Source organism: Notamacropus eugenii, chromosome 2 (genome assembly GCF_028372415.1).
Source record: "Notamacropus eugenii isolate mMacEug1 chromosome 2, mMacEug1.pri_v2, whole genome shotgun sequence".
Classification (NCBI taxonomy): Eukaryota; Metazoa; Chordata; class Mammalia; order Diprotodontia; family Macropodidae; genus Notamacropus; species Notamacropus eugenii.
The window spans coordinates 198,147,238-198,163,065 of record NC_092873.1 but is presented as its reverse complement, the minus strand read 5'-3'; the positions used below and the strand labels follow the sequence as shown (position 1 = coordinate 198,163,065).

General features: G+C 38.0%; 2 protein-coding genes across 3 annotated transcripts in view; one reads left to right on the top strand and one right to left on the bottom strand.

Moving 5' to 3' along the window:
* TRAPPC3L (trafficking protein particle complex subunit 3L) overlaps nucleotides 1–15,461 on the top strand; it is a 60,938-nt gene extending 45,477 nt beyond the window's left edge. For both annotated transcript variants that reach the window (XM_072643105.1, XM_072643104.1), the window contains 2 exons: nucleotides 12,986–13,171; nucleotides 14,816–15,461. In XM_072643105.1, the coding sequence (XP_072499206.1) occupies nucleotides 12,986–13,171; nucleotides 14,816–14,935 (306 nt within the window). In that variant the 3' untranslated portion in view covers nucleotides 14,936–15,461. The remainder of the gene's footprint in view (nucleotides 1–12,985; nucleotides 13,172–14,815) is intronic.
* On the bottom strand, nucleotides 181–9,538 carry CALHM5 (calcium homeostasis modulator family member 5). Its single transcript, XM_072643102.1, has 2 exons — nucleotides 8,658–9,538; nucleotides 181–1,243 (listed from the first exon to the last, which is right to left on the bottom strand). The coding sequence occupies exons 1-2, from the start codon at nucleotides 9,195–9,197 to the stop codon at nucleotides 854–856; spliced, it is 930 nt and encodes a 309-aa protein (XP_072499203.1). The 5' UTR covers nucleotides 9,198–9,538; the 3' UTR covers nucleotides 181–853.
* Nucleotides 15,462–15,828: the final 367 nt, after the last annotated feature.

The window sequence follows — 15,828 nt, the reverse complement described above, 5'->3', positions numbered from 1 at the left end:
GGCCAGATTTGAACTCAGATCTTCCTGACTCCAGACCCAATGTTCTATCCACTGTGCCATCTAGCTACTTCCTATACTACACTACCTCTCAGTATTAATAGTAATAATAACAATTTTGCCACCAACAACTGATTCCTACATAATTCTTTACAATTTGCAAATATACACTCTTATCTGAACCTGTGTGGCAGGTAACACAAGTTTTATTATTTTCATTTTACAGATGAGGAAACTGAGGTTCAACGTGATTAAATGATTTTTCACATGGTCAGAAAACTATTATAACAAGTGTCAAGTCAATATATTAGCACATATATTCCATGCCAATTATTTATGTGCTAGGCACTCTGCTGGGGTCTAGGAACATAAAAAGACAAAAATAAAATAGTCCCTGCTCTCCCAGAGCTTGCCTTCTATTAGGGAAAAATATACATAGATAAGCAAATCCGAAATATATACAAAGTAAATACAAGGCAATTTTAGGAGGACACAAGGCAAGGCACAAGCATTTGGGCCCCCTGGAAAAGGTGGCACTTGGGCTGAGCTTTGAGATTCCAGTGCGTGGCAGTGGGGAAGGGGTACATTCCAGGCATGAGGGGCAGCCTCCTGTACAGAGAGGGGAGATGAGATGAAATGCATGCAGAACAAATAGGTCACTTTCGTGCCAACTGGAAGGAGTTCAGCTCGGGTCTTTCTAACTGGAAGCCCAGCTAGTCTCTGTGCCGCTCTAATCATTACACCATACTGCCTCTGGAAAGCTTTTTTCAGTTAACGAAAGGTGAAGATTCCCCCAAATGTAAGAGAGAACATTTGTGAAAATACAAAGCGGGTGGAAATGGTGCTTTTCTGAATGCTAGACAACAACCCGGTTGTCCACGAAGTCCAAACTTGTCTCTATTTCCTCACTAAGGATTCCCTGCCCATCTTCCACTACCCGGTGCAGGGTGCTGTAGTGTTGTTGAGTTCTGTTGAAGGAGTACAGCTCTGAGGCAGCCTCCCAAGCTTCAAAGGTCGGCATGGGGAAAGCATCTGGCTTTTTGTTCTCAAAAAAACATTTTAGGTTCCTCTCACTCAGCCTGGCTGCATAGTCCCGGAAAGTTTTCTCAAACTGCTCCTTCTCCTGGTCGGCGTAGGTCCTCCAGAATTTCATCTGAAGGTGGCTGACCTTGGATCGGCATCTGACGTAGCAGGTGGTGAGCAGAGAGAAGAAGGCAGCCATGGAAACCACACACCACCCTAGGATCTTGGAAAGAAAATGGAGGAACAGAGAATTTTCAGTTATTTAAATTGACATCATAGCAGCACATCAACTAGAAAGAAGCTTAAAGGTCATCTTGTCCACCTCCATCAGCTTTAGAACAACAACCAACCTCAGGAGTCTTCCAGTGCAACTCATACATTTTACAGATGAGGAAACAGAATCCCAGAGAAATTAAATGACTTGTCACACAGGTACTGAGCAGCAAAGCTATGAATTGAACCCAGGCCCTACTGTCTCTTTACACTGTATGATGAATAGGCAATTTGTGGCTAAATGAGCTTCACATTTATAACCAAAGGCCTGAATACTCCCTCAGATCTTGGGTGACAAAGAGTTGACTCCACTAAAGAATCAGCCATAGGTGAAAGAACCCAAGATGACATTTTTGCTGAGATCAAAGTGAAGCAACGTTACCTCTATAGGCAGTGTTCCATACCATCCATTTCACTGACATGAACTCAAGTCACTGTTCAAGTACAGGTGTTGCTGAAAAGAATTTATACCCCCACCATCAAGCACTCCAAATTTGCTAATAAAAATATACATTGTTGCAGTGATAGAAAATGGAAGAGGCAATGTCTTCCCCAGTAACTTACCTATTTATCAGTTAAAATGTTCATTGCTTATCACTGAGCAGCCATTGTGGTTTGAGATCTTTCAGTCCATGTAATAAGTGTTTTCTTTAAAGGAAAATGTCATTTTCACACAAAGGGCTTTGATTCAGGGATTATTCAAAGGAGGCTTTACTGAAATTGATACCTTTACCTCAATCTTCACAGTGCATAAAATCTGTATACACTTTGTGTTTAATTTTCATAAAAACTATAGTACTAGGAATGAAGAAGCAGCTAGATGGTACAGTTTGCCTGGGATCAGGAAGACTCATTTTCATGAGTTCAAATTTGGCCTCAGATACTTACTAGCTGTGTGACTCTGGGCAAGTCACTTAACCCTTTTTGCCTCAGTTACTTTATCTGTAAAATGAGCTGGAGAAGGAAGTGGCAAACCATGTCAGGATCTATGCCAAGAAAACCCCAAATGGAGTCACAAAGAGTCAGACATGACTGAAATGACTCAACCAAAACTAGGGATAAGATGGGGGCTATTTTCATGTAGTCAATATTTTCAAGTCAAATAAATGGCATTACATGGTCTGCATACCCCTCACTACCTCCTATTCACTCGCCAAGCATAAAGAGTACAATGGTTTTTCTTTGGTAGAGGCTGGCGTGTGGTAACTTGACCTTTTTCAGTAAATCCAGTTACAGTTTAGTTTCTTGATTATGTTCTAGGATGTAAGCTATCACATTTCTGCATAGAACACATATGATAGATATAACTGCTACAAGAATGGTTCATAATTATTTTTCTTTTCTTTTTTATATTCTTAGGAAGCACTGTTTGTTGTGCAAAAATATTTTAAGGTCACATCTAGAATGTTTGAGTATAAATTTTAATGTGTTAAAAACAAACCATTCTATTTAATGAGCATGGTTCCTCCCCTTCGTAATACAGCAGCAGAGTGGCCTTCTGGGGATGATAATTTTGAACGTGAGTGATCAACTGTATTGTTTTTATCTCAAAACAAACTTTTACTATTTGTCTTAAAATTTCCACGTTCTAGCAAAGTGCCTCACACAAAGTAGGCCCTTAATAGATGCTTCTTGACTAAACAAATGATTGAAAGGTGAATATATTTACAATCAGAGACTACAATAATATAATTTCTTGTCTCATCAGAATTGCTATTTTATATTCTAGACCAGGGCATCTTAACATTTACTTTTTTGCAACATAGATCTTTTCTCAATCTGGTGAAGTCCCTGGATGCCTTTTCATTACACTATTTTAAATATATAAAATACATAGAATCACAAGGGAAACTAAAGGTTAGTGAAATTTATCCATGAACCCCAGGTTAAAAATCCACGTTTAGACCAGCTTCCCACCTCTTTGTACATTTATAGGTATATGTGATCCCTAGTAGTGTGTCCTACAGAATAGGAGGCCAGGCTTGTAATCAAGATGATGCATTCAAGTCTTATTTCTGCGGTATACTGACTGTATATTACAGCAAGTGATATTTTCATTGTGCCAAGTAACTTTCTAGCACTGTAAGCTGCAGAGGAGTAAACAATCGGCATCATCGGAAGGCATTTCCAAATGGGAATTCTCCGTACCAATGGAATCATATTTGTGCAACTCTACCTCACTTAAATCCAATTCACTCTCAAGTCATGACATCAACCTGGACACCATTGGTCCTTTTGAAAATGAAAGACTAACAACAACTAAACCCTACCCTTTCCACTGCCCTCAAAAATGAATCAAGGTGAAAGTGCATGAATTTTCTTAGCAAAAATTTCATTTTCTACAAATATTTTATTTCCTACATTACTCTCACTGAAGATATAGCTTCAAAATGAATCCATTATATGCTTCCTATTCTGTGAAGAAATAAATAATAATTATAGGTTCAAAAGGCAGTATTATAGGAGCTGAGAAGTAAGGGCAACTAGATGGCTCAGTGGATGGAGTGCTGTGCCTGGAGTCAGGAAGATTCATCTCCCTGAGTTCAAATCTGATTTGTGACCCTGGGCAAGTCACTTAACTCTGTTTGACTCAGTTTCCTCATCTGTAACATGAACTGGAGAAGGACATGGCAAACCACTCCAGTATCTTTGCCAAGAAAACCTCAAACAAGGTCACAAAGGGTCAGACATGACTAAAAAATGAAAAACAAGAAAGGAGCTAAGAAAATCTGGGCAGAGAAAAAATCATCTTTTAAGCATACTTTCTGATACTGGTGACTTTTTAGCCAAGTTTCCCAGGCAATGTGCAGTCTTGCAAAGGGACTGAAACTTCTTTAATATTACTTTGTGCTCCTACTAAGGTTCTCATCCTGGCATAGTGTGATCTTGGGATCTTGACAGATATTTCAGTGGAGCACAAGTAGGAAACAATTCAAGTGAAAAAGCTGAGATTTAGATAGTGCTCTGTGTTCTGCTTTACCTCTATTATCTCATCTGAACTTCTCAATAACCCTGTGGGATAGGTTCTATTACTATTCTCATTTTTCAGAGGAAGAAATTGAGGCTCGGAGCAGTTAAGTGGCTTGCCCATGTTCAGGAAACTAGGAAGTGCTTAAGGCAGAACTTGAACCCAGGCTTTTCTGACTTGAGTTCAACACTTTATCCACTAAACAATTCTGCTTCCTTAGATATAGTCCTAGCAACAGGCTATATCTGTATTATGAAAACTCTTCTAGAGTTTCTAGACACTCATCACCAAACAGCTGGTCACCAGTTGATGAATTTTTCTGCCATAGTAATTCATGAAGACCTTTTACTATGGCAAAAGGGGATAACAACCTGCCTACATCATCAGGAAGAGTACACACTCTAATGAAACCATTGAGATCGGGAGCACTAAGTAAGTGCTTTGTGTGGGTTAAGTACCCCATTTTACTAAGTTATTGCTAGAGAGAAATGAGATGAACTCAAATATATATGGCAATGGGAGACATATATGTTTACAGATTCTTTGAGGAAAATTGACCTATTTAGCTTTTGGTTCTCCCAGATTGCTCTGAAATGGTTAAGGTCATTTGGAATCATTTGTGTGCATTATAATTTTGACTACCTATCCAGAAAGTTTAGCCTTCTTCCAATTCACTTATTAATTGTGTTTATTTTTTTTCATGCTTATCTCAGGAGCTCACTTCACTTCTGCATTGCCAACAGACCTCTTTATAGCATCTCTAATCCTAAATCTAATCCTAATTCTCTATCTCTCAAATTCCTTGTTTTAATCCGTTTTCTATCAGACTCCTAACCCCTATCCAGGGATTAGAGAGAGCTGATTATTAAATTTTTACTGTGAGCATGTACACTTTAGAAATCGACAAATGCTACAACTCAGGGCCTGATACATTGTTTTGTTGACAGGAGCATGATGGAGAAAATGTTAATAATACAGATTAAATTTAAAAGTATGCTCTTCCTACATTTATTTTTTGGTGAGATGTTCATTAAACGTTTACCAACATACCCCTGCCCTGATCTCCATCTAACCATTTCAGGCCTCTATTGGAGCTCACATAGGTATCTACAGAATACCCATCAGATGGCTTCTGATTCCCAACTTTAACCTGACATTTTAGTTTAGAAGTCATTCATGCTTCTGAATTTGAGCAGAGCCCAAAGATGGAAGATCTGTACATTTGTACATTGATCTCCAAACAAACTGATTTCCTCCTATAAACCATAATATATCCACAGATAAATACCACACCACATCTCAAACATTAGTTTCAACATTCTAATCATCACTACGTTGCATCACATCGTAGCATTGCTAGCAGGTAACTGATGGAAGAATTTAAGTTTTAACTCTCTATTCCTCTTGGTGGAGGCACTGACCAGCAAACACATTAGAAATATGAAGAACCAGGGAAATAAAGAAGAGTTTAAAAATATGCAAATAGGATTATTCATCTTTCACTTATTGAGATGTGACTAGAATTTCCTTATAGCTATTTCAAAAATGAAAGCAAAACAAAAAATAAAAACCACAAACAAAAAATCCTAAACTCCACAATAACCCATCAGTAAATAATCAGAAGAGTTTTCTACTTGATTGACAATTCAGTGTTGTATGGCTGTAAGTCATGGGAGAATCGAAAATGGGGAGGGGAGAATAGCTCTCTTCAGATATTTGAAAGAGATGAGATTAGAGGAAGAGTGCTACCGTGTAAAGAGCACACTGATTTGGGAATTAGAAAACCTTAGTTTCTCTTTTGACACGAGATCTTAGGCAAGTCATCTACCTCCCAGTTATTTCAGTCTCTTCATCTATGAAATGTAGGGGTTGGATAGAGTGCTGAACTTTGTGTCTACTGCTTTGCTTGGTTTCAGCTCCACAGAATAAGATGCCCCTCCCACAGTAAACTCATTACTTCTAATTTCATCATCATACTGCTAACGCAACCTCGAATGAGACTACTTTTCTCAGTGTCCTCTCCACTCTGTTTGGAGGACTAGAGGGTGGAATATCAGACTTCTCCCAATGCCTTCCTTTATAAAGGGCAGAATCGGACTCTCGATCATTGTACTTTGCACCTACTACTGCTCTGCAGAGTTTCAGCTCCAAAGAACAAGATGCCATCCTGCTTTCCTGCCTCCTTTTGTGTGTTTTCTCCCTCCAATAGTTCCTTGAAATCACAGACTATCTTTTTTTTCATTACTTGTATACTCAGAGCTTAACACAGTGCCTGGTACACAGTAGGCACTTAATGATTGGATTGGATTCCAGATCTGTATCTATTTTTTTAAAGGTGGCAATTGAGGTTAAATGGTCAGAGTCACACAGTTAGTAAGTGTCTGAGGCCAGATTTGAACTTCTCCCTGACTTCCAGGCTGGTGCTCTATCCACTGTGCCTCCTAGCTCTCCCTTATATCTATGATTCTATGAACTTGTTCCATTTGTTCCCAGAGGACAGACCACAAGGAAATAGATAGTAGTTTTCAAAGGAGAAAATTTCACTTTGACATCTGGATCAACTTCCTAACCATTTGAGCTGTCCCAAAGTATCATGTGCTGCCTCTGAAGGCGGTGCAGTCCACCTTGCGGGAGAATATTTAAGCAGAAAATGGATAACCACTTGTTGGGTATGTTACAGTAGAGATTTTTTTTCACTGTGGGTTAAACTAATTGAGGTTCCTTCCAACTCTCAAATTCTATAATCATAATGCAATAGGAAGCAGGTTGCAATATTAAAAAAAGAATTATGAAGCAGAGGAAAAAGTGCCATCAAAGAAATGAGAAAAGAATATGATCTGGTCATGTGGTAAGAGGAAAGGGTAACACAGACACACAGGAATACACTGTGTTTTACACTAGTGGAGAGGATATCTACATTAATGAAATCACAGATGCATTTGAGTATTTGATTCTACTAGAAGAATGAAGCTAGGAGCAGGTCACAAGTAAATAAAGAAGGTAACAAGCACTTATTAAACATGTATTATATACCAGGCACTTTGTCATTACATAATCTGTTGGCTATGACAATGAATCTCCAATTCACAAGCATCTTCAAATAAAGACATTGATTTAGTGGGAAGGGGTTCTCTGTTATATATTGGATATAGTAATGGTGGTAGTTGGTGAAAAGTACTGCAGGTTATGGTTTGAAGCTTGTTAATTCAAGAAAAGACAACCACTACATCACCAAACTTTTATATGGATGTTTTTTGAAGCCAGTTTTCATGAATGATGATGAATGGGGCAAACCCTAGAGATGTAAGGTCCCCAAGCTTCAACGTGTTTACTGTAAAACTCGACAACATTCCTGACATGCTGTTTTTCTACTCCATTGGTAATTTTGGCACAGAAATGCACACACATTTGGCTTCCTGTTTGCCACTCAAAAACAGGAAGTCAAACTGCCCTAGTCTGTGTTCTACTGTAGGCTGTGCACATCTGCTTGTTCATATACTTTCAACTACCTCCTTCAACTTTCTCTATGCGAAAGGAGAAGCCAGAAATCATTAAGTTAACATAGTCTCATTTTCTGGACCATTCCAGAACATTCTGAAGTTCTTGCTTCCCAGTGCTGCTACCCTGGCATAAACCTTAGAACTGTAATCAATCTACCTGCTCCCTAGAGAGTGTAATTTCCTTTCACTGGAGGTTTCCTGTATTTAAAACAACGTGGGGATATCAGCTCATTCAGGGAACACTGAATAATGGTTCTGTAGTTTTCTGTGTTATTGAAATTCATGATTTAGACATAAAGAGCATTCAGAATAGGAGATCTGATCCAGCTTTGGAAAGCTGGCCTTTATTTGGCTCAACTCCATGACAATAACTGAACAGACTCCAGATAAGCTTTTTTTTTTTTTCTGGGAAGCAAGCTTTTAAAAACAGAATTGTCTGGTCAGAAGTTAGAGGTTTCCAGTTACAAGCTCTGCCATTAACACTAATTCCTGCCATGTTTCATAGTTATTTATTATTTACACAATAAACCCAGAGAGGTTGCTATAAAGTACTTGGGCATCTAAGTTTTAATAGCTTAAAACTGTACTGAGACTTTGGGAACATCCTGCACATGACAAATAGGATGTCTTCTTTTCAGAAATGGGAAAGACAATCCAAACAACAAATTGTCATTGCCACTGAGCCAGGTGGCTTTCTAAAAAACCTTATGAGAATTTGTCTTTTTGCTGCTTTATTGACATTTCTACATAATTCCGTGACCCTGAGACTCAAATGAGATCATAAGAAAGACTAAGCATGAACTGCAGGGAGAATAGGAAGAACAAATCAGTCCATTAAAGCAAGGCGCTGAGAAGAGAATCAGCTTGTCTTTTTTTTTTTTTTTTTTAAATCTTACCTGAGATTGTGCCTGTAGAGTTAGCTTCAGTTCCTGGGTGTCTGCAGAGGACATGCTGGTTTTGCCACAAGCTACTTTATGCAGTTCTTCTCTGCATTGAGAGGGCTTGTCTTTGCAAATCATCTTCAAGAGATGTGGATTCTTAGTGCCACTCATGGCACATTCATAAAAGGTCCCATTGAGCAAAGCCACAGAAAGCCACATCATAGGGGCCACCAGGGCATTTAAAGTGATCTGACCAAAGACATAAAAGAAATGGCAGCTGTTCCCCTTGGGGAAAATTTTTCTAGGGTTCACACAGCAACCTGTGAAGAGTCTCCACATCCTGCTATTCAAAAAGTACCCAATGATCAGTAACACCCAGGCTGGGGCAAGAAGAAAGACCAATCCATAGGCAGAGTTTTCAGTACTACATGGACATCTGAAAGCAACAATTGAGAAGAGCCGTTCACCTCCTACTGTTAGCAAAGCCATAAAGCTGTACCCAATGACATTTTTCTGATTAGTGAGGAATTTAAAAATAGTCTGGATCCCATCCATATTTGAAATTCACAGAAGTGAGGGAGGAGGCGATGTTTATCTACCGAACAGAAATCTGGTATCCGGATCTGCAGTAGGGTGGAGCCTGTCTTCAGAAATAGTAGTGCTGTTTCTTTCTCAGATTTGGTACATCCACAGATAAGGAAACGATGTCTTTCACCAGGAATGAAGACTCCTAAGTGAGCATGTTCAGATATTGCCTCCTGCTGGTAGGAATATTGCCTTCTAACTGAATCCAAAGCCAGCTGAAGTCCATCCAAGTGAAAAGTTCACAGAAGACTAGAGGTGGAAGGGCTCTCAGTACAGTGAAGTTGCAGTAATGGTTTTGGAAAGAGAAATAGAGAAGTGTGCACTTATACAATCATCCCAGGAATTTTCCAGCTGTGTAGGCAGTGACAAACGCAGAAATCATTTTCAAACTCTTCATTGCAAGTCAAAAGCCAAGCCCAAAGTGTCTTAATTCATTTTTCTTTACTATTTTATTTAAAGTTTGGAAGAGAAGGGAATGTTTCAAACCTTCTCAAAATGCATTGGTTTAGATATTTGAACCTAGTCTTGGCATTTTGAGGTTTTTAATCCAAATCTGTAAAATTCCTAAGAACATAAAAACATATTAAAGAAAGGGAATGTGTATTGGTGTTAAGAAAAGCAAGATTTAATAACCAAGTTCTGTGTGTGCAAAACCATCTTGATTTTAGTATTTTTCAAAATGTGCCTGATACTACTTAAAATCAAAAGTTTCAGAACCCCATTGTAAAGAGACAATAGCTATTTGAGTTCAGAATGAACCTTTGAGATGCAAATGAATCATGACCAAAAAGATCTGATTTCTCCCTCCACTACTCAAGTTTTGATTCTTGGATCAATCTGGGGTTTCACTGGTTTTCTTCCACTGATACAAATCACAATTCCCTTGGGCTTCCTCATCCTGGTTGCTCTTTATCCGTGTCTTTCTGTAAATCCTTCAGAAAAGATCCCCCTGATTGGCTGGAGGTCTTCCTCTAATACTTTTAATGTCTCACAGGCATTCATATACCACCTGAGGTCTGTCTTTGTTGTCTTGAATCCTTGCTATATGACCCATCCTCCTTTCCTTAGTGGTAGCTTTTTATACCACTTCTCACATGCAAGTGATCATTGGAAATGCATTCTACACGATTTAACAAATTAAAATGGATAAGAACCCTTAGCAAATGACAGCAGATCATGATGAAGAATCATCTTAAGGTGTATATTACTTATAGCATACTATATAAAAATAGCCTTGCTCTTGGAGGGCAAAAACTTGAGTTCAGGTGAACAGCTGTAGTATTTCACAGGAAGAGAGCAAATCTTAGGGACCTTGTTTTTCAGTGACATGTGATTCTTCATGCCTCCTTTTTGGGGTTTTCTTGGCAAAGATACTGGAGTGGTTTGCCATTTTCTTCTCAAGCTTCTTTTACAAGGGAGGCAACTGAGGCAAATAGAAGTTAAGTGACTTGCCCAGAGTCACACAGCTAGTAAGTGTCTGGAGATGGATTTGAACTCAGGTCTTCCTTACTATAGGACCAGTGTTCTATCTACTGAGCCATCTAGCTGCCAGAGACCATGTAGTCTAACTTAATTATTTTATAGATGAGAAAACCAAGGCTAAGATCTGTCAGCCTTAAGTGATTTGTCTAAACATAACATAGGTTTTAAGTGGCATAGTCAGTATTTAAGATCAAGCCCTTTGATTCCAAATCCAGCTAGACCGTTAACTGTGCTACTCTAGGGAAATTCCTTGATCTCTGTGCACTTCAGTTTCCTCCTCTGTTTAAAAAAAAGAAAAAGAAAAATGTGTACTACCTGCTTTTCAAGGTTGTTATAAGGATAGCCCTTTATAAACTTACTTTATAAAGTAAGCTTTATAGAAATGGGAATAGATGTTATATTTCTGTGTGTAGACAGATGTTGAAAAGGAGAAAGATTTGTCTTTAACGCTTCTCCGTTGCTCTTTAATCAAGCAGCCACTCAGGACTACTACCCCTGAACCAGGGGTGGGTAACCTGTGGCCTTGAGGCCACATGTGGCCTCCTAGGTCTTCAAGTGCAGCCCTTTGATTGAATCCAAACTTCACAGAATAAATTCCCTTAATAAATGGATTTATTCTGTAAAACTTGAACTCATTCAAAAGGCCACACCCAAGGGCCTAGAAAGTCACATGTGACCTCAAGACCACAGGTTTCTCACCCCTAAACTCCTATCTACAGGTTAGTTTCCTTTATTGCACAGGCCCACCATCCTTCCAAATATAAACTTTAAGCCTGTTCTCTATAGAAGAGTTCTCCCTCTACTTACTCAAAACTTAACTATGCCAAGTTTCATTTGCAAGGGCCTATTATCTTTTAGGGTGGTGGTGGTAATGGAGGGCAGTCAGCAAATTAATTCATACTAAGATGTTAATGACTAATAATGATTTGGTGAATTAGAGTCTTAAAAAATAGTATAGTAATGATCTTGGAAACAGAAGACCTAGGTTCAGGTCAAGGCCTTGACACGGTGATATGACTGAGCTCCAATTTCCTTTGGTACAAAATGAATATAATAATATTAGAACTACCTACCTAACAAAGTCCTTGTGAAGAGCATGTTTTTTAAATCTTGAGAGGCTGTATCCATAAGAGCTTTTGTTAGGATTTAGAATTTTATTAGGATTCTAGATTTAGAGCTAGAAGAGATCTTAGGAACCATCTAGTACTATCCCTTCACTATACAGATCAGAAAATTGAGCCTCAGAAAGGTTAAGCAACTTGTCTAAAACCCACCCAAGGAAAGTGACAGAGCTGGGATTCTAACTCAGGTCCTCTGAATCCAAGCCTACAAATTTTTCTTCCAATATAACATTTCCATGCCAATAGAAGTCACCTGGGGGTAATGATTTAGACCAAAAGAGTAATTTCTAGTAGGGATGATAGACATTCTCTTAGTTCAGGGAAGGGCACATCTGGTGGCAGTAAGAAAATGAAAAAAGCTTTTAGGACTTCTCAAATCACCGACTGCTTCCTATTTCACTTACACTCCATGACAATCTTGTCTATCTTCTTTTGAAGAAGGTCCTTTTAGATATTTTGTTTTAATTTTAAGCTACTTATTGTTTTTTAAGATGAATGTATGCTTTTAAGAATTCACTTTTTTTTCATAGTTAGTTCTTTAAAATGTACATAACCAAATCCTTCTCCCCCTTCTCCTGCCAATTTCCTGGGCATCCAAGGAAGATGTCCCTTTTTGTGTTTTTACGAAGAAGGTTAAGGTGACCAACAGAAAAGCATACCTGAAAGCCTACAGGGCTATACCATTTGTATCCATAAGTTTCTGCAGAGTTGAAAAGAGATGTCCCCAATCTCTGCTTCAAGAATTTTCTCAGAAAATCATTTGCTTTGATTTTTTTTTAAAAAGAAGAATCAAAATTGAGCCATATATTCAGTTACATGTTTATCATTCACAAAATATGGCTCCCATACACTTAACATATTCTAGATACCTTTTTGTGTATGTGTGGCCTAGTTACAGTATTTCTGTAATCATTTCATCCTAGAATGCTATTGAACAATTAAAGAGACTTTCAAAATTTGGAAAAATTGAGATAATTCAGAGAATTGGTTTTTATTAAATTTCTCATAGCCCATGGAAAAGGTAACTTCACTGATTCCTGTTCTAAAGAGTCAGTGACATTACTACTAACACACCAATAGAAACCTAGGAAGTAAAATATAAGATATTTATTTTAGCCAAAATGTCAACAACAACTATATTTCCTCCCTTTTCAGGTTGCTTTCAAGATGTACCTGGGAATCACACCTAGTGTGACACGTAATGAATCATGTAGAAATGAATTCTCTCTAATTCTGGATAAGAATCCTTTGGTGGAGTTTGTAGAGCAGCTCCCAGCTGGACGGTCTTCTCTCTGTTATTGTAATTTGCTGTGTGGAGTCATTAGAGGTGCCCTGGAAATGGTAAAGCACACCATTCATTTTTCCTGACTATGAACATATTGGTCTATCATACTAATAATATATATGTGTATGCTAACAAGAGAAGGGCACAGAAGTCATACAAGTGATCAAAAAACATAGACAACCTCAAACTCATTTACTGTCATTTACACAAATATGCCCTTCCATATCCAGAATCTTCCTAAGTTGGACCTAAGATAAATAGCCTGGGGATCAGTGAGAGGTAACAGGACAAAGTCAGGAAACTAATGAAGAGAAGGAAGTGACTCTTGGACCTGACTTGGTCCAGGAGGAGAGAAGGCTCTAGGTTTCATGAATAATAGAAAGCAGTCTAGAAATAGAAGTTCATGACACAGGCTAACACCAAGTTTTATATGGTACCAGATGTCAGAGTGACTTTAACCTGCACCAACTCACAGGATCACAGTTGGGAGAGACCTTAAAGGCCATTTAATCCTGCTTCCTCATTTCATAAATGAGAATACTGAGGTCCAAAGAGATTAAATGAGTTGCTCCAGTTCATACTGGTAGTAAATGGCAGACTTGAGATACGAATCCATATCTGAGTTTGAAGCTTCTCTTTCCACTCAAAATTTATGACCTGCTGATGGCAGGTTGGTAGTATGTGTTAACCTTATATGAGAAAGCAAAGAAACACTGGCTTATTTGAATACATATGAATGAATATAGGAAGATATACATTATACATGCATACTTAAGTACTTCAAAAAAGAAAAAAGTCTTAGGAAGGAAACGAATCTTAAGTATGAAATGTTTATGTTTGTAATTTTAATCTTTACTTGTGTATCCATAATTTATTAGATACTTTGATGCTCTCCAAAGACTTAAAAGGTCTCCAAATTACTGTATCATTTAACATATGATAGAATAAATTAAGAAAATCAAAATGAGTCATCATTAAAATCTTCATTTCTTCCCAAAAGGTCTACTTTGAACCAGTATCATATTTTCAATTAAAGTAACCTAATTATTTACTGATAAACATACTTATTCTAAATGGCCTCTTTTTTTTTTTTATGTTGGAGATCTTGGGAAGTGTAGAAGTATAACACTGATGAAAATGTGTTAAAAAATAACACTATATGTTAACTTTATAGCTCTCTCCCCAGCCCTTTAGACATACACTTCCCTAATTCTTACTCTTAGCCAGATGTTATTATATGCATCCTCAGAAATTGAGATGAATTTATTTCTGATCCCAGGAGATTTGGATTGGGATTGGGATAGGTTTAGAAAGAAAGAGAAGAAAGATTTTTTCTGCTTTGGAGCAGAGAAATCCCGAAAGGTGCTCCAGATTCAGGGTCCTCCACAACTCCAAGTTCAATTTTGACTTAGTTTTAGAGATATAGATTCATTCTGAGATAGAGCCACAGCAGCATCAGTCACATTGACCTGAACCAAACCCACAGGAACAGCCTCGTGTGGGTCCAAATCTCTGGTTTTGCCTCAGAACCATTCTAGATTTTCCTTATCCTGTAAACTAAGCATATAACTAGCATTTTCACTTTCATTTTCCCATAAGGAAAGACATGCTTCTTACTGGGGAAATGAAAACTGAATGAGACAATGCAGTAGGAGTGGATTAAAAATAAAATGACTCCGCCCTGGGTTTTTCTCTTCCAGATCCATCTGACTGCTGATGTTACATTCTTGCAAGACAGACTTAAAGGCGACAAAGTTACAGAAATAGGAATCACATTCCTGAAGAAGTTGGAAGAGAAAAAATACAGACGGAAAAAATGAAGAACAACATACAGAAGCCACAAGAAGTCATTTTAGAGAGTGACTTAGAGCTGATTGACTATATATGGCCCTGCAGTTTTGATTTTGCTAAACTCAAGCAAACAAAAAAAAGCATAACTTAACCACGCACCCACAAAGAATTGCTTGGTACCAGACATCGGCACTTTTTTCTGTTTGTAAACTTGCATTTTCTCCCACTCTGTAAAGCTAGAGACCTTTTAACAAGAGTAATTCATTATGTAATAGAGTGAGCATGAATTTCATGATATTGTACCATCCTATTTAGTCATTCCATACTTATAAGCATGAAGAAAAAGATTAATAATTTATATATCTCCTCTTCTTGAGCAGATGGGGGAAAATTAGAGATTGCTGGTTTTGTCTTATTTTGTCTTCTTTGTGCTTAGTACAGTACCTGGCTGACTGACGTAGTCTCCTACTATTCTGTATCAACAATCAATGAGAATTTATTAAACTAGACACTGGAGACTTGAGTAAAAAGAATGAAACAATGTCTATTCACAAAGTGCTTCCGTTCTAATGGAGAGGACAATGAATACATTTATAAATATATTCAGCCTAAATAAAAAGTAGTTCGGGAAGGAGAGCCCTAACACTTGGGGAGATTAGGAAAGACTTCCTGTGGAAAGTGTTTGAGCTGCACCTTTTTGTTTGAGGGGCTCTTTGAGGAGGAGCACTCCATGTATGTCAGTGTAAAGATACAGAGAAGTGACATGGAGTTATTATGGGGAAGGAACAAAGAGAACCAGTGTATAAGATCTTCTGGTAATGCTGCCAAAGTTGAAACACTTTCCCAAGTGTTTCAGGGAGTTCATAATAGGATCTTAGACTTCTATTTGGGGTTTTCTTGGCAAAGATGCAGGAGTGGTTCA